Source organism: Sinocyclocheilus rhinocerous, unplaced genomic scaffold, assembly GCF_001515625.1.
Source record: "Sinocyclocheilus rhinocerous isolate Xijiao unplaced genomic scaffold, SAMN03320098_v1.1 scaffold1063, whole genome shotgun sequence".
In the NCBI taxonomy this organism is placed as follows: Eukaryota; Metazoa; Chordata; class Actinopteri; order Cypriniformes; family Cyprinidae; genus Sinocyclocheilus; species Sinocyclocheilus rhinocerous.
Genome location: NW_015625586.1, coordinates 936,462 through 955,835, shown reverse-complemented (window position 1 = coordinate 955,835; position 19,374 = coordinate 936,462). Strand labels below are relative to the sequence as shown.

Below are 19,374 nucleotides of genomic sequence, written 5' to 3'. Positions count from 1 at the left end.
TATCTCACAGAAAAAAATAAAACTGTACCACACTGTGGCAACTTCAGTATTATTTCTAAACTAGCCCATAATTACCCCCCACCCCTCCCATTTCAGTGCAGTATTAAACATACCAAAGTTGTCATTCTTTCCTCAACCAACTTTTCCATTGTTCACATGCATATTGGTAGTACAATGTCTTTGTATCGTTCTGATTCAGTCTTTGTAATCCCCGCCTCCCACACCTGCCCCTTCCTCCTCTGACTGGCCCACACCTGGCGACGAGACGCCCCCTGACTCCAGCAGGGCCATGCCTCCCGAACCTCGCCCATTTTCATAGATCAAAATGTTGAGTGTCTCCTCAAAGATTCGAGCTTCTGGGAACTCAACCTATGTGAACAGATGAAAAAAATGAAGTTAGAAAACACATTTATACACATAGACAAGACATTCAAGTCCCTTTTGCTCACTTTGGTCTGTTTCTTCTCAGTGGCATAAACAATAGAGGTGCAGCAGACTTCGGCAATCTTGCGTCCCTCGCCGTAAAAAGACCAGCAGCATATCTCATCTCCCAACACGTCTTTAATGAACAGCACTCTGCCATTAAAGCGCAGCCCCAGCTTATCGAACAGCTCAATGTTCTTCAGAAGGTTATCATCAGAGTTGCTGAGGAAACAGGGTAAAATTTATTGAAAAACAGCACCACTCATTGACATTTACATATTTGGCATACATTTTTTTAAATTCATGCATTCCCTGAAAATCGAACCCATGACCTTGGCGTTGCTAGTGCTATGCTCTACTGTTTGACAGACAGGAACATTTAAATGTCTCAATATCATTTTCTTACTGCTTCCTATAGTAACCAGGCATAATTACAAGGGGTCATTGAGCCACATGTCTTGTGTGTGTATGACTACAATTATTCATTTATATTCAGAATAGTATTTGAATAAGTCACATTATGATTCATATGCTTTCTGAAATGAGGTGGTGGTAAACTCAGAAAAGGTGGTAAACTTATATAAAAAAAATAAATAAAAAAAATAAAATAAAAAAAAGGCTGAAGAAGTGAGGCTGAATGTACCTGGTATAGGAGTATTTATTGTTCCCTCTGTTATTCTGCAGTTTCACCACTGGCTGTAATGAGGAAAAGATTACTTATGAAACAAAGACCACAAAAATCTCATTACCATTATTAATATCAATGTCATTTTCCTCAGAGCTCCATACTACATGCCCATATAAAGCAGTCCTTAAAGGCTGGACTACATTACATGACTTTTAAAGGGGTCATATGATGCTTTTTTAAAGATCATTATTTTGTGTATTTGGTGTAACAGAATATGTTGACATGCTTTAATGTTCAAAGATATCACCATACTTCCCCAGCTAATTAATAATAGGACATTAAGACTTTTTAATTGTATTAAATTTATTTGTATTTTATTTTATTTGTATTATTTTGCATTAAATATTTTCTGAAATGTTGTTTAAATATGCAAATGATGCATTATTCAATTAAATATGTGCTAATCTATAGACGCAAATAAAGTCTAACAAAATAAAATAAACACTTAAATGTGAAATCTGAAAGAGAACATGTAGCAAAATAGCCCAAAATCACAAAATAAAAAAAAACTAATGCACGAAAAAAAAAACTATTATTTTGCCTGTAGCGTCTTACTTTAAAATCTATACAAAGATTTAAAACACCAGGAATCATACACTTAAATGATTACAGAGCAAAACTGGACATTATATACTAAATGGCTACTATGACTACTGAATTACACACTACTACACTTTCATGTTGTTCTGACATAAAGACACAAAGTGTGCCACATTGCTAGGAGATGAATGAAAAAAATGGCAACATGCATTCTAAAATCAGCTCAAAATATCAAACGTGTTTGATATCTCTTGACTGGATGGAATCATAGTTTGAATCACGTCTGTACACTACACAACTTTCACAACTGACCAATATCTGCCGACTGGCTCTAGCTTCTGGCAACAAGCGCTAACTCCTCCAGACTTTGAATCTGGGCAAAAAACTAGGCAAAATTGGTGTAGTGCAGTCTAAAGAGAGATAATTTTTCTTGTGTTGTTTTGGTCTAAGGGGGAAGTAAATATTCTGCTGTATTATCTCACCTTCCTACAGGTGGCTATCATCCTCTGTTCCTCTTTGGCTGAAGTGATCATAGGAATGTGACATCCCCTGCAGACATCCCTGCGTTTCTGCATTAACATCAAGCAAGCCATTAGTAAGTGACAGACCAACAGTCAAACACCTTCCTTGGCTCAAAGAAGCATTCAACTTCTCTACACTGATGGTACAGAAACACGCTCCAGTGGATCCTCTAACCTGTAATGTGGTGAGGCAGTGCTGCACAAGACCCTGCAGCCTGTAGTACTGCGCCTCCTTCAACACCTCCTCTAGCTCCCGTGTGCTCTCCGGCAAAGGAACCGTCCCGTCCCGCAGGAAGTTCAGCACCAGGGAAAAGTGTCTCCCACATCTGTCCAGTACCACCCAGCCTTAAAACAAGTGAAGAAATATTTAAATAAACACCTCTGATCTAGTTTCTGCATCTGTTATTGTAGAATAACGCTTGGGAACAGGGGCAACAAACAGCTTTTGTCCTAGGTACACTTCCACATAGTTTTTCAGGTAACTTTGTAGGAAGATTTCTTCAAGTGTCTTGGAGACGTTGTCACAGTTCTTCTGGATTTAGTCTGGCTCAGTTTTTTTAGTTTCTTTATGTAATGACTCGATAATGATGAGATCAGATCTTACCAACACCAAACTTTTGAAAAGTATTGTATAACAACACATTCTCATGCTTTTTCTTACCCTCTGAGTCTATGGTGACCTCTGTGTTTCCGTCACAAATACTCCTGAGCAGACTGTCCTCCTTGCTGAGCGTCTGGACCGTGGTGTAGTGGAGAGTTCCCCCCACGTTGAGCTTCACATACTTACTCCCCGCCAGGCTCCTGCCGGCCTTTTCTTCCCCAACATGGCTGGAGGATGATGCAGCAGAACCGGACACAGTCACCACATTCCCGCCAGATGAACCAGATGCCTCGGCAGACATCAGGGGAGTAGAAATCAAATACTGCTTATTCGCTGCCTAAAGATATAAAGCCCACAAATACAGAGCAGACAGAATTACGGTCCGATTATTATGATATGTTTTAAGCAGTACTGAGTCATTCTGAAATGCAGTGGTTGAGGAATAGTTCATCCATGTTTCCTCACTCTCATGTCGTTCCAAACCTGTATCATTTTCTTTCTTCCATGGAAAACAAAAGGAGACTTTCTAAAGAATATACTTGTTTTCATTCATGTAATTTAACTGGACTGGAGCTGTCAAGTACCCAAATTACAAAAAACAGCAAAAAATCAGTCCTAGATCTCTTTTGTGTGTTCATGAGAGTTCATGAAAGTAGCAGCGATGTCCAATTTGTGAACAAAATTGTTCCTTAAAGCCTCGAGTCAGATCTTTTGAGTAAATCAGTTGATCCAGTTAATAAAACTGGTCTGAATGCTTCATATATTAACTGAATTGAACTAATCCAGTTGTTAAGTTCAACTAAAACAGTTTCCCACTGAAGGGCAACATTTCCAGTGAAGAGCATCTGTTTATATGATTTTAAAATGATCAAATGGTTTCAAAAGACTTGGAAAAACAGCACACAAGTCACATGGATACTTTTATGATACTTTTAACTATGCTTTTTATCATTTCGGATGCCTGACAGCCCCAGTCCTCATATGAAAAAGACTGTCCCGAAATATCTGCAAAAACTCATCTTTTGTTCTACTTACTTACTTACATGTTTGAAAAATAGTAACTTATGTAAATAATATCAAAACATTCTTTTCTGTCTGACTCTGAACTATTCCTTTAAAAGGAAATTTAGCCAGCAGGACATCAAAGCGATCTCTAGTGATTACTCACAGGATTTCACATATGTTCAGAAGACATACAATTTTATGAGAGCAAAATAAACTAATAAATGTTGTGACATCTTCAGAGATATGCGCGAACAAGGTGACAGTACACCATTATTTACAGTCATAAACTGTGCACACCACTGTAACGATATCCGAAAACACAAAGACAACATCCAGAAAGTCAGAAACATAATACATGAAATACAAAGCAATGCTTTTATCATCCGTCATACTAGAAAATCCAAAGATCCCACTGGGGTATCCCTAAAAACTAAAACATATAAAATATAACACCCCTTTAGTAGTACTCAGAGGCTTGTGAATATCTGCCCACTCCACTGGGGAGGCCACAGATGTGTTTCTGTACTGATATCAAAGGAAATGGACAGAATTAGGTCAACACATTCAGTAAAATCCTAACTCCAGCTGAGAGATCTCGCTAGTCCTCGTCTAGACCACACCAAATATATTTCCCACCGTTCACTGGCCATTTAATAACTTGACAACTGACGGTTAAAGGGAAACACATCCACATTACGTGTCTTATACTGATAAGCTTATTAGCCCCTGAGCTAGCTCTTGATAACATTAGTATGGCTGTCAACGAGCAAACACTCACCGAGCTGGGTCCCCGCGATAAGGTGCACAAAATATAAAGTATTCGCGACGGACAGTTATATCTATAACACTAAGCCTGCCATGATTTTTCACCAAATCATAATTTCCTCTGTTGTCTTGCAGCACGACTGTCCTGTTCCTCTTTCTTGCTTGTTGTGGGTTGACAATGGCTGCTTCCCCTCGCGAGGAGTGTCTTTCGTAGACTGATTGGCCCACCTCAACGTCAGTCAAGAGAGTTAGTCCCGCCCCCAGTCTGAATCCAGCCAATCGTAAAGGCCAGTTTTATAAGGTCAACGTTTTCTTCTGTGACACAAAATTTAGTTTAAATTTTTTAAACATTTTTTGTTCTGTCTTGGGAACGTGAAAAACGTAAATTAATGTACCGTGTGATTGTGTATACACACACAAGCACATAAATGTGTGTATGTTTATAGCTTGTGTATATCTATCTATCTATCGATCTATATATGCTATTTTGCTAATAGCAAAGAAAATACCAGTATGTATTATCCATAAAGATGTCATTTATGAAAGACACATTCACCATCCAACAGAGACTTTTATTTAATCTTAAATCTCAGCAAACAAATGTCTTCATGACAAGTATATTATGTTGATAAATAAATAACAATCAAGTAATACTACAATGCAACAAAGCCCTCCACAACATGGGCTCTGGTTATGGCACAGTGGAAAAGACGAAACTCACTGCATATTAACAAGAAACCATGAGATAAATAAATAAATTAATTAAAAAATGCAATTTATAAAAAGCATTTCAGTTCGATTACTGCATCACAGCAAGCAGTTTTTTTCTGTATATATTTTCCTCAACATAGTGCATATGCAACAACATCAACTCTGATAACAATGACAGTAAGTATAATTGATCATGAATCCTAAGCTGAAGCGGTAAAATATACAATCGTTGCGTGCCGTAAGCGAGAGGACATTCCGCTCCTCTGAAACATGGTCATTCAACATCAAGCAGAAATAGATTCTTAAGAAACAGCAAAGAACAATATGAAATGCTGGCATTGTCCTCATTATTACATAATAATGTGAGAAATACTATGGCAACCAGTGAAACGTGAAGTGACGTCACATTATGGGATGTATTTTGGCACTGAATCCGCTTGTATACTCAATATTCAATCAAAATATTTACATTCAATATGTTCTTGTCATCATGTATATGTATGTGTGAATGTGTGGCCATGTGTCTGTATACAAACATGGGAACAGAGTATAATTTTAATTTTTCAGATTATATACGTATGTGTACTTATCTTTGTCAAAGTCTCTTTCTTTCTCTCTCTCTCTCTCTTTCTCTCCCCATTCAATTTCTCGTTCTTTCTTTCACTCCCTCACTTTACAGTCCTTAAGGCACCAGACCTTCTGTTATAAAACATGCCTGACTGTGGAAATCATACTCACCGTATGTACATACAACTATTTTTTTGTTACTTCCAGTATTTCATTACTCTGATGTACATATACAGCCAATAACATACACACATGTAAACATGCGCTAACATACTACACAGGCACCTGCATCAACTCACAAGCAAACGCACTTGGTACGTACATACATCAGTGAATCGACCGAGAGGGAGGAGAGAGAGACTGTGCAGAGTGGGATTCATGTGTTGTCATTAATTGAGTAAAACAAATGAATGTCTTGCAGAGAGAGAGAGAAAAATAACAGTATCCTTTCTTTTCTTCTCCTTTTCAGTCACCCAAAATTTGGATTCATTTGAAGACTTCTGTCTCAGATGGACACCTCATACTCTCGGGTGTCCTACAATCAGAGAGGGAAACAAACGTCACTAGCAAATACGACAGAAAATCGTCATCTAAAGCCAAGCAGCATTGTTTATTTTTTGTAAAAATTATAATTAATATAATACAGATAAATTGACATTACATACAACAAAACGATAGAAAACACCACTTTTTATAAAATGTATATGATGATACAGCAGCATCTGCACTCCTGTTTAAAAGTCTGGGGTCAGTATATGATTTCATTGCTTTAAAAAAGAAAACAGAAATTAATACTTTTAGCAAAGATGCATTAAATTGATTAAAAGTGACAGTAAAGACATTTATGACTGAGCTTTCTATTCATAAAATAATCCTGAAAAAAGCAGGATTTTGACAAAAAAAATTAAGCTGCAGACCTGTTTTCAACACTGATAATAATAATAATAAATGTTTCTTGAGCCACACATCAGTATATTAGAACGATTTCTGAAGGTTCATGTGACACTGAAGACTGAAGTAATGATGCTTTGGAAAATATATTACAATGAAAAATAATTATTTAAAATTGTAATAATATTTTTGCAATATTTCTGGTTTTACTGTATTTTTGATCAAATAACTGCAACCTTGGTGAGCATAAAGCCGCGGTCACACTAGACTTTGAGCATGCAAAACAATTTCTCCAATGGTCGTGATGTGACGTCACGCTGTACGGCGTCTTTTTAAAAACTTAAATTCAACACGTAACAAATTATAATACATCTAAAATGTAAAAACATACAATCTACTCCACTTTCCTGCAGCGCTGCAGTTTTAAATGTATGTTGTTTTAATTCAGATATGAGGTCATGCTGTGACGTATCGATCTGTCGTTGGTCACACGGGGTCACGTGATGCGAATTCGCAGGCCAGAGTTCACCAAGTTTGAACTTTGGAACACAGCAAAATATCTTCGCACGGGCTTGCGTTTCCGGTCTGATACATTCGCATGCATATGAATGGAAGTCAATGGAACGAAAAGTCTAGTGTGACCGTGGCCTAAGAGACTTCTTTCAAAAACATTAAACCCAAACTTTTGAATGGTAGTGCATCTATATATTTCTACACATAAAATAAGATCAGGGAATATCTGTGCTGGAAGGTCTGCAAGATCGAAGATAGCAAACAGACTATGATTCCCTAAAGAGAAAATCAATGCCTTGGATTTCTTGGTGTTCAGTTACACATTCTAACAGTTTATAAGTACAAATTCCACTAGGTTGTGAGCATCTTACCCCTGCCTCATAGAGAGGGTTGTTAAAGTCAGACTCCACCGTTATGGGACTGTAGGAGTGGGTGTGAGAGAGAGACTTCCAGAACAACGGTTTCCACTGCCACCTACACACACTGAGAGGGACAGGAAGAGACGATGGACGAGGTGTTAGTGCAGAAGAGCTAAATAAGGAACAGCTGTGAAGAAGGTTTTGATGCAAGGAATGCAAGGAAGGTTTGATTTTATCCATAGGGAAATGGGTTAGGAAATGGTAGAATGTTGTTTATTTATTTATTTATTTCATTTCATTTCAAATTTCCAGCCCAAGAGCCACCAACAACGACCTTTTCTCTGAAATAATGTGCAATAGTAAATTATACAAAATAAGACCAGGAGCATTCGCATTGTAAAGTACATATTTTATAATAATAGGGCCAATTTTGATTTCATGTTAACTTTAACACAAAACAAAAGCATTCAGAAACACAAGCATGCCAAACTTACTTGGTATAGTACATGTAGATTCCACCAATCAGAAGGATGACCAGAATGATTGGCAGGATAATAGCCAATGCAATGTTCTCGCTCAGCATTTGATGAGAGGCCTCTAATGACTGAGAAACTGCAAAGAGTGGAGATTAATAACATCATTATGTGACATAGTGGGCCAAATTATCAAACCAATATGAATAGTACTTAACAATGATAACCAACGTTACCCTCCAGTTTATGATCGTCCAGTAGCCCTTCATAGGCCACTGCAAATAAATAAAGCATGACGTTTTCAAACTCTTCAGACAGAAATGCCAACTCTGTGTATTAGACTAGTTCACATTCACATACCTTTACAGAAGGGTGGTGGGCTGTTCCACTGAGAGGGGTGTCCTGGGACACAGTTGATGATGACTTCCCCAATGAGCTCATAGCCCTCATAGCAGAAGAAGCGCAGTGTCTCACCTGCCTGGTAACTGTGCTTGTACAGAGTCTGGTAGCCATTGTCAGGCACGCCAGGGTTTGGGCATGGATCATATTTTACTGTTTAGCAGAAAAATAGAGGGCAATATGGTTGATTGGTGGCATAGAGGTTAGTACATTAGACAGAAATCTGGTACTTGGGACTAGGCCTGGGCGATAAAACGGTATCGATATTTATCGACAGTACACCTTCTTCGATAACGATATAAAAAATGTTTGATATAGTGCACGATATAGGCACGTGCTATGAGTGACGCAGACAGCACACACAAACACGAACACATGCTGAATTGAGTGCTGTGCCTGCCTGTGATGAGGAGATTGTGAATAAAGAATGAATATTAGTCGAATTTAAAATAAACATTTGCATTTGAATGTATATGAGAAATATAGAAGCTTAATGCGGAGAAGATCTTGAATGGGTTAAAATAGAAAAAACCGAAACCAAGCCATTCACACATTCAGCGTGAATCGTTCAACATTTTTTAGACGGACAAATGACTGCTGCACTTGCGTCTCTCACACAAGAGATGTATAGAAAGCCATGCAAAGTTAAAAAAATATTTGTTGTTTGTCTCAATAAATTGGGTTAATTTAAAAATACAGTGGTTAAATTTAAAAAAAAAAAATTCTATTGCTCTTGGTTTAAAAAAAGGTTATAAAAAATGTCAATAATTATCGATACCGAACGATATGAAACATTATATCGTTGATCATTTTTTTAGCTATATCGCCCAGCCCTACTTGGGACAAAATATTTAGCTGTATCTGCAATGTTTTATCCTGCATATACTAGAATTCACAAGTTCGGGGTCTGTAAGATTTAAAGTTTTTGAAGTCTCTCTAGTTTACCATCCTGCATTTTTTCTGATCTACAATACAGTTATGTATAACTTTTTCATACATTTTACAGTTACAATTTATTTCTGTGATGCAAAGCTGAATTTTCAGCATCGTTACTCAAGTCTTCAGTGTCACATGATCCTTCAGAAATCATTCTAATATGCTGATTTGCTGCTCAAGAAACATTTTTTAAAATTATCAATGTTGAAAACTTGTGCTGATTAATATATTTGTGATTTTTTTACAGCATTTATCTGAAATCTAAAATTTTTAGTTACATTGTATGTCTTTACTGACACTTTTGATCATCCATGCTTAATAAAAGTATTAATTTTAAAAAATCTTACTGACCCCAAACTTTTGAAAGTAGTGTATGATTTAGTAATTTAACACTGTCGCATTAAAATCTCAATTGATTAAAATCTTAAATTTTATATTTCAATTATTATTGTTGTTGTTGTTTGTCTTTTATTCAATTTATTTAATCATATGTATGTATGAATGCATTCATTTTGATAGCCCTAATTTTTAATATTAATCAAAATAAAAAAAAACTTCTGAATTAAATCCATACAGAATTAAGGTGGTGGGGGGTTCAACTTTTCTCCCACCATACACAATCCCTCACATACCTCATCATGTGCACAAATATAAATAGCATATACTCACAGACACACTTTGGGCTGCGGTCACTCCATTTGGGCATGCCGGTGTCTCTCCCATGGCAGGAGATCTGGTTTGGGCCTTCCAGCTGATAACCCTGGTTACATGTGAAGCGTACCACTGTTCCCACAGCAAAACCGGACTCCGGATGTACTGAGCGTGCTCCATTGACCACTTCTCCTGGATCAGGGCACTGCTGGACTAGAGGGACATCAAAGCCAGGAGGAAAAAGAGAGTGTGTTCAGTCTTAATCAAATAATCAAACCAGTAAATGATGAGTCTACTAACCAAAGGGAACCATTAAATACATCATTGTGCTCCAATGATAAACATAACTCGGCTCACTTTTCACACAGGTCGGCGGGTTGTTGCTCCAGGAGAGATCCCACTGACAGGTGATGATGTCAGAGCCAACAATGTCATAGCCAGGCTGGCATTGATAGGTTAACACACTGCCTCTCACCAGAGACGGGTGGGAGGAGCTGCTCCAGCCAAACTCAATTTGCGGAAGGGCAGGGCATGTGTCATTTGGTTCCACCTCTGCAAGGAATGAAAGGAAGTGGCATCACTGTAAGCTACAGCACAAAAGATACAGAAAAAGGACAACCCCTTTGACATGTACCTCTGTAGTGAATGAGGAAGCCTTGGCTCAGTATAAATGTGGAGTCATCAGGATCGCTCTGAAACTGAATGGTGACCTCTGAACCTCCTGATACAACCCTGAACCTTTCTCTTGAGCCCAGGTACTGTCCAATCACATGTGACGTTAGATCATGGCCATCAAATAGCGTGAGAATGTCGTTATGGCGGATGTTCAAACTGCAACAAAAGATAGGAAAATAGATTAAAAAATTTAATTAAACCAAAAACCGAATTAAACACAAACTGTTACAATCAAATAGATATACTTACATTTGTATGTCCAGTTCGATGCGCTTGTCCTCGCTGACATGTATTTGCCACACACAGTCCTGCCCCTTCGAGTAGCTCTGTGGCCAGTCAGGTGACAACACAGTTCCCACCGGGTCCGTGAGCTCCCCGCCACACAAAGCTGAGAGAAGAAAGAGAAGGAATTATTAAAAAAGCTTTCACATTATTAGGCCAGACTGATTATATGAGTAAGTTCCTTGAAACCCTAGTAGGTACAATTTGAAAATTGTTTTGAAATTTACTTAATGAAAGATTTTTTAATCAACTTTAAACCACTTTAGCATTACAAGGATACAAGGATATTTTCTTTATAATTTGCACTAAATTAATAGAGTAAATTGACAGTTCTAATAAAGATCAGTAGATAGTTGTGCAGTTTGTGAATGGATGACATAACACCACCATTCAGACATTTGAAGTCAGTAAGATTTTTCAATGTTTTGTCCTCCAGGGTTCAAACAGTAATACTATGACATAACATTACATTTTAAATAATTGTTTTCTAATTTAATATATATTTTTAAAATGTAATTTTTTCCTGTGACGCCAAAGAATTTTCAGCATCATTACTCCAGTCTTCAGTGTCACATGATCCTTCAGAAATCAGTCTAATATGATGATTTGAGTCTGAACAAATATTTCTTATTACTACCCATGTTGAAAACAGTTGTGCTGTTTGATATTTTATGGAAACTGTGATACATTTTTCAGCATTCTTTGATAAAGTACAGCATTCGTTTGAAATATTTTTGTAACAATGTATAAGTCTTTACTGTCACTTTTGATCAATTTAATGTGTCCTTAATTTAATTTAATAATTTATGCATTTAGCAGATGCTTTTATCCAAAGCGACTTACAGTGCATTCAGGCTATACATTTTTTACCAGTATGTGTGTTCCCTGGGAATCGAACCCACGACCTTTTGCGCTGCTAACGCAATGCTCTACCACCGAGCCACAGGAACATGTCCTTGCTGAATAGAAGTATCTTACTGACCCCAAATTCATGAATGGTAGTGTACAAATATTGTAAATATGTGATGTCATACCTCTGCAGACAGGTTCACTCTCATTCCAGTGAGGGTCATTGGGGTCAACACACTCCATAACTCCTGAGCCTTGCTCCATGACGAAACCAGGAGAGCATGAGAAGGTTACTACAGTACCCAGTGGGAAGGTGATGTCGCTGCTGCTGAAATTCCCATGAGGCAGGTAAGGTTCATAACAGTGTTCCCCATCAAAGGCTGAAAGAGGAAGAGGAAGGTTGTTATTTTTTTTGTTTGTTTATAGTGATATATGGTTAGAGTAATGAAATATGTTTTGTTAATTGTGTAACATGTTGTCTTACCTTCATAGCGGAGAGCCAGCAGCAGTGGGATGGAGGAGGAATCAGCCGTGAGCTCCACATACAGAAACATTCCCTCGCTCACAAAGCCTCGTTCTGGAATGTCATCCAGATCAGAGTCGAAGAGGAGCGGAGCTGTAGAGCTATTGCCACTGCGCACAATCAGCCTACGACAGGGATGAGGGAACAAAAAAGAACATTAAGAAAAGTGTGACATTAAAAATTATCCAGGAAGGACTGAGATCATGGTAGGTTGTACTGGAAGAAGAAGATGATCTCATTTGGTGTTCATTCATAAACAGAAAACTTCTGTATAGCTTGTACTTTTTCTAAATACATATAGTATTGCAACTACATGAGTGTAGAGAAAAATAAGTACAAAAATAAATAATCAAAAATAAGATACAAATTAAGTAACTTAATACACAAGATCAGTGAAGACATGAACTCTCACTTGTCATTGTCTTCATCAAGAGCCACCCTCTCAAAATGAAGGTGGAGCCTGTGGCCTTCCTTGGCTTCCAGCAGCCAATGGCAGCTCAGGTTGCTACCGCTGCTATGGTTACTTGCAGAGGGGAGGGTTGGAGACAGGATGCGTCCAACAGTAGCATTTCTAATCCACCCTCCACAAGATACAGCTTTAATATACAAAAACACACGTAAATGCTTATACACATGGCAATAAACAGAAATGTCTTCAAGCAACTGTAGATACTAAAAAACAACAAACTAACTGAACGAAAAACGTAACCCACCCACACACTGGGGTTCTGGGGAGCTCCATTTGGGTCGGGTGGAATTCAAACAGGTTGCAACCTCATGACCTCTGACCTCAAATCCAGGATCACAATGGAAGTGAGCCTGACCTCCAGGATGAATATCAGTGACAGTCACTCCACCACTCTCAGGGGAGAGAGGAAACGAGCAGGACAGGAGGAACGCTGGGATGGGTTTTTAAAAGAACAAGAAAACTCTGTTATTCCTGTCATGTCAAAACACACAAATTACATTTCGCTTACAGTACAGTTCAAATGTTTTGGGGTCAGTAAGTTATTAATTAAGAAATTAATACTTTTATTCGTCAAGGATGCATTAAATGTATCAAAAGTGACAGTAAAGACATTTATAATGTTAAAAGATTTCTAATCTAAATAAATACTGTTCTTTCAAACTTTCTATTCATCAAAGAATCCTGAAAATTATGCCCCTTTTACAAGATGTAATATAAATCTCAGGTGTTCCCAGTATGTGTCTGTGAAGTTTCAGCTCAAAATACCCCACAGATGATTTATTATATCATTTTGGAAATGCCTATTTTTAGTGGAAGCAGAAATACGCTGTTTTCGTGCATGTTTCTTTAAATGCAAATGAGCTGCTGCTCCCCGCCCCCTTTTGCATAATAGGACTGTGCCTTTACAGTTCAAACCTCAGATACGAGATACGATGTTTGGTTTTGATTATCATGCCTATTGCGCTGAAATCATGCGTTTTCAACCATATCAGTTTACAATTCTAATTCTAAGTTTTCTGAGCGCACACATCCGGAGCACACTCACAGAAAGCGGCTGTCACACAGCATGTGAGAACTAAACTAAGCTCTCTTTCATGTCTTATTATGCTTAAACTGTCGAATACATTCAAGTTTATGTTAAAAACACACGAGTTACAAAAACAGTCGGTTATGTGAAGGTAAACAGCTGGGAAAGAAATTGCATGTTTAGCTATATTAGATCTGTGTGCAGTATAATATACAGTAAATAAATCAATAAATGCACTGCTCTCTTGTCTCCTCTGAGGCTGGGACTCTAAATAATGTTCTTTGCTCATCAGTGCAGTCAAAGACAGAACAGTTAGCATGCTTTGCTCAAACTTTTGCCATGGTGTTAGAACTGGTACACCGTTGTCGTTTGCGAAAACATGCTGTGGGTGGAAACGTGCAGATTAAGGAGTGGTGATATTATACTAAGATCCTCTTTCTACGTCACGGGGGGAGTGAAATCTGAACGGCTCGTTTTTTCACAAGCTTGCAGAGAAAGGATTACCAAAAAATTTACTGGGCTGTTCTGAGTTGGTAGATGCACCAGGGACCCGATTATAGCACTTAAACACGGAAGAAGTCAGATTTTCCTGATATGTCACCTTTAAGCAGTACAACTGTTTTCGACATCGATAATAATGAAAAACGTGTTCTGAAGGATCATGTGACACTGACGACTACTGAATATTCATATAACAGTTATTGTAAATTGCAATAATATTTCACAACATTACTGCTTTAATGTATTTTTTATCAAATAAATGCAGCCTTGGTGAGCATAAGAGATTTTTTTAAATAATAAAAAAAAAATCTTACAACCCCAAACTTTTGAACGGTAGTCTCAATCATTGTTACAAGCAAAATACCTTGATAGTGAAAGCTGAAAACACCGTGATTGGCTTTCTTCAGGCTCTTATAGTGGATCTGCACTTGGTTGGTTGAGCTACGAATCACCTGACCTTCGCTCATTAGCGTCTCATTGGCCAAAAGCTCAGGCGCTGTCCCACCCAACTCCAGAATGGTAAGTGACTCCTCCTTGGACAAGTTTACTTTCTTCACCTTTAAAACAGACAGGTGGTACGATAACAGCAGTTAATGTCGTCGTTGTCCGAGATTGCATCAAAGGCAAAAATTTCAGAACTCATTAGAGTGACATCACCCACGCAAATGCCAACAAGATGCATTAGCTATGTTAACAGCCAGTAACCATGGTGACATAGAGAGAGGATATCTGAGGTTATAATGGAAACCGTGGTAACGGTGAAGCCATCACACCTGTATTTCAACACCATATCCAAGATAAACGGTGATGCTGTAGGTGCACTCCAGCGGAGAAAAGGGAGATGAGGAGGAGAGTGGATCAGGGGACTCGACTATTCCCTCCATTCCTGACAGACTGGCATTGCACTGAACTGGAAAGACAGTTTAAAAGTTTTAAAGACAACTTAAAAAATTCATTTAAATATATATATATTTGCATGTTTACAATTAGCATGTTTTCAAAATTTTCAAGATAACACTTTATACATTTCTGCAGTAATACCACTTCAAAATATATTCCAAATCTTAAAGATTAAGTACTATCAAAACAATTATATATAGCTGAACACCTAGCAAGTGTTAGTCTTTCAGTTTCATTACCATCTATACAGTACAAAAGGAGACAATAGGACATTTTTTGTACTGTAATGCAAACATGGCCATGTAACATACTGCAGTGAATTCTAAAAAGAGAGCTGTCATTCTTGTTTTGTAAAAACATTTACAAAAGAAAACACTGTATACCGGTTATTAGTGTTTTAGGTCATTGTTTTATTAGTGACACTTGTACAGTATGAACATGTACAGTATGAAGAGTTTTGGTGCATTTTGGATGTAAAATTTACTGCTATGCCAAGTTGGCCAAGCTGAAAGTTGGTTAGGAGTGTGAAGAGTTTAGAAAAAGTGACCGTAGTGTAAGGAAACATGTCCTGGCAACCATAAAATATTATTTAGAAATTATTTTAATGGTCTGAGACCCACTGAGGGACATCTGTGGCGTTTAGAGCTTCATAGGTAGAGCTACCTGGTGTGTGCACTGTTGTTATTGTTGTTGTAGTGATTAGAGTGGTTGTGGTCTCTTCCTCAGCTGGTGGTGATGTCACGGCACTCCCAAAACCTGATTGGCCTGCTTGAGGTGCAGCCGATGAGGTCACTGCGGTGGTGAGGATTCCTGGTGATATCACTGTGGAGGCGGGATCTGATTCTCTGATGGACGGGATGGCTTGGGTCGGGTTAGTAGTTGTACCTGTGAGTTAAATCCCAGATTTAGATTATGGTAAATAGTGGTGACATAGAACTGGTTTATTATTAAAAGTATGCAGTTTGAAGTGTGCTCGTTATAAAGGACTGACCTCTGCTACCAGGGGTGCGGCCCAGGTACTCCTTACTCAGAAGCGCAGCATGGATGCGTTCTCCCAAGGGCTGGGGACTGGAGGTCACGGTGGGAGGAGCCTCAGGATCTGACGTCCCTAAAAATGCACCTAAAAAGACCCTTGAACTGTCAAACTTAGTTTCTTTCCTCTAAGTAGGTTCATTGTAAAGTGATCTACATATATTATGTGCATTCACCTCGCGTCAATAGTTAAACATACAAAAGCACACGTTACCTGAAGCCAGGTGCAGCAGTGTGACAGACAGTGTCACAGCAAAAACTGTGGACACCATTTTAAATATGAGAGGACAGCCTGGGTGCAAGCAAACAAGAGAAAAAAGAAGTAGTAAGAGGGAAAGAAGGATAAAAAGGAAAAGATTAAAGTTCAGGGAGATAGTAAGTCAAAGCTTATGATCTTAAAGAATCCATGAAATAAAAACGACAGTTTTTGTGAAAAACGTATGCTCCTAAAAATTGATATAGATCCATAATATACATTATAAAACTAGTCTTTGTCATACTGTGAAAATGTATCAAAAATATTGGTGACTTATAATTTTACAAAAGATTTCTATCTCAAGTAAGGTCTGTGTTATTGAACTTTCTGTTCATCAAATAATACTTAAAAATGTCATCAAATCAGCATATTAGAGTGTTTGAAGGATCATGTGACACTGAAGACTGGAGTAATGATGCTGAAAATCATCACAGGAATAAATTACATTTTACAATGTAGTCAACTATATAACAGTATTTTATTAAAAATTTTAGTAATGTGTCACATTATCACGGTTTTTACAGTAATAATGCAGCTTTGATGAGCATAAGAGACTTTCAAAAACATTTTAAAAATCTTTCCAACCCCAAACTTTTCAACATCAGTGTAAGTCATCAGATACTGGCAAATTCTGTCCAATCGAAAGCTCTCTAGAATGAGAACGTCCTTCTACAATACCTAAAACACACTGCTAAGTACAAAAATATGGTTTATGCAGCTTATTAGCATGGAGTACTTCGATATAACCCGCCTAAACTTCCTATTTCAACAAATAGGAAAATACAGGGATGCTAGAAAGAAAAAAATTGATTAAGTCCTTAAAGCTAAAGTGTTAGTTAAATATGACTCTGGACCACAAAACCAGTCATAAGGGTCTACTTATTGAAACTGAGATTTATACATCATCTGAAAGCTGAATAAATAAGCTTTCCATTGATGTATGGTTTGTTAGGATAGGACGCTATTTGGCTGAGATGCAATTATTTGAAAATCTGGAATCTGAGGGTGCAAAAAAAATCAAGTTGTCCAAATGAAGTTTTTAGCAATGCATATTACTAATCAAAAAATAAGTTTTGATATATTTACAGTAGGAAATTTACAAAATATCTTCATGGAACGTGATCTTTGCTTAATATCCTAATGATTTTTGTCATAAGAGAACATTCGATACTTTTGACCCATACAATGTATTGTTGGCTATTGCTACAAAATGTACCTTGTGCTACTTATGACTGATTTTGTGGTCCAGGGTCACATATGAGTTAGTTTGGTGAATTAGGTTTTTATCATTGCAATTTAAAACAATTACTGATGATATGCGGCCAAAAACATTGCAGTTTCTTAATTCCGAAGTTCGAAAGGAAAATAATAAACTGCAGAAATGCGTCATCTCGTAAAATATTCCCTGAAGTCATTGGGTCTTTTGTCGTATATCAAATCTTATGGCCCCGCCATGGCCCTCGAGGCCTGACAGCGCACGAGACATATGGCCCCTGACGTGTCCACGTTCAGTGATCCATGATGTCACCGCTAACACGAGAGACAGGTAGAAGAGAGCAGGTCTGGTCTGCTAGTGGCCCAGTCACCACCACAAGCCTCATTTAGTATTTACCGCACACGCCGATGCTGACAAAAAAAATGGTTCATAATACAAATGAACAAGAGGAAGATGAAAACATATTGAGGCTCGACATTAATTTATAATACCCACACTAATGGTAACCACGACAGAATATGCGAGCAGATGATGTTGCTGACACTGCGGGCAGAGCGTTCAGATAATTTATTCAGACGCTCTTCTCATCTGCTTCAAAAACATCTGCTCTTATCCCTGCCTATGACGCAAGACGCCCATTTCCCCCCCAGAACGCATTAGCAAGCCGTCTAGACTGAATAAACCTGCAATTCTTTTGAAGTAAAGCAATATTGGATTAATATGAATGGTTTACAATGATTTCATGAACGCATCCGTTGCATCTTTATGCAGGTGGATGTCGCGCAAGGTAACAAGCTCGCCAAAACACCAGTCTGTCAGAGGGAAACAAAACATTTACGCACCCGCAATACGCAGTTTCTCTTTTCTATTCGTCAAATTGAATCCTCTGGGTTTCTTTCCTTGTCCTGGTGATTATTGGAATATTTCGTGTGTGTGTTTTTCTCTAGCACCGCTCTCGCTGCTGCGTTTCTTGCGCGATCCTCCGTCTCTCGCTCCTCCACCCCCCTCCAAAATACCACAACTGGCGCTGCGCGTCAATCGGATTTTAAATAATCATTGGAACGCTCCCGGCCCAGTTTTTGTCAAATACGAGTGTTCCATTCGAACTCACGGAGAAGACAATTACGTTTTCGTTCCAAGGAAAAAATCAGTTTGCGTCCGTTCTTCTTGTATTTTTTCTTAATTCGTTTATTTTTGTCCGTTTAGGCCTATGGCAGGCTAGCAGGTGAGCGTTGAGCAGGCATAGATGGCAGTTCCTACCGTATGGTTGGCGTGTTGAATGTCAATGAGTGATGTCCGAATCGTTTTTGTGAGTCGAATCTTTTTAATGAACCGACTCATAAATGAGACTATTTATTTTTGTACAACATTTGCAACTGCTTTCTATCACTTAATTAAATTGTGTCATCTATAGGGACCACTGAACAGACATTTAGAAGTTGATTTTTGAGCATTAATAAAAAAAAATTTTTTTTTTTAATTTTAGAAGTTGATTTTAAAATGCAAAGTATTGAAAATAATTTAAAAAAAAAAAACTCTGTAAACAATTTGTTTGTTACAACACTATAAGTGTGTCCCATCAGGCAATGAAAAGTTGTACA

General features: G+C 37.9%; 2 protein-coding genes across 4 annotated transcripts; both read right to left on the bottom strand.

Annotated features, from left to right (window-relative positions):
- Nucleotides 1-195: 195 nt before the first annotated feature.
- On the bottom strand, nt 196-4,734 carry LOC107755045 (BTB/POZ domain-containing adapter for CUL3-mediated RhoA degradation protein 3-like). Its single transcript, XM_016571689.1, has 7 exons — nt 4,557-4,734; nt 2,834-3,110; nt 2,348-2,517; nt 2,134-2,220; nt 1,067-1,119; nt 450-645; nt 196-369 (listed from the first exon to the last, which is right to left on the bottom strand). The coding sequence occupies exons 2-7, from the start codon at nt 3,072-3,074 to the stop codon at nt 196-198; spliced, it is 921 nt and encodes a 306-aa protein (XP_016427175.1). The 5' UTR covers nt 3,075-3,110; nt 4,557-4,734.
- A 366-nt stretch (nt 4,735-5,100) lies between these two features.
- On the bottom strand, nt 5,101-19,118 carry LOC107754673 (seizure protein 6 homolog). Of its 3 annotated transcripts, none has more exons than XM_016571219.1 (19): nt 18,616-19,118; nt 16,516-16,593; nt 16,261-16,389; nt 15,933-16,154; nt 15,143-15,279; nt 14,734-14,926; nt 13,086-13,271; nt 12,785-12,968; nt 12,334-12,497; nt 12,035-12,229; nt 10,968-11,106; nt 10,678-10,874; nt 10,401-10,595; nt 10,062-10,256; nt 8,418-8,609; nt 8,276-8,332; nt 8,079-8,196; nt 7,597-7,708; nt 5,101-6,356 (listed from the first exon to the last, which is right to left on the bottom strand). In XM_016571219.1, exons 2-19 carry the CDS (start codon nt 16,571-16,573, stop codon nt 6,327-6,329), a joined length of 2,703 nt encoding a protein of 900 aa, XP_016426705.1. In that variant the 5' UTR covers nt 16,574-16,593; nt 18,616-19,118; the 3' UTR covers nt 5,101-6,326. The 3 variants fall into 3 exon arrangements, with proteins under 3 accessions (XP_016426705.1, XP_016426720.1, XP_016426713.1); XM_016571234.1 differs by having other exon boundaries at nt 8,294-8,332; XM_016571227.1 differs by having other exon boundaries at nt 19,034-19,118.
- Between the last annotated feature and the right edge of the window lie 256 nt (nt 19,119-19,374).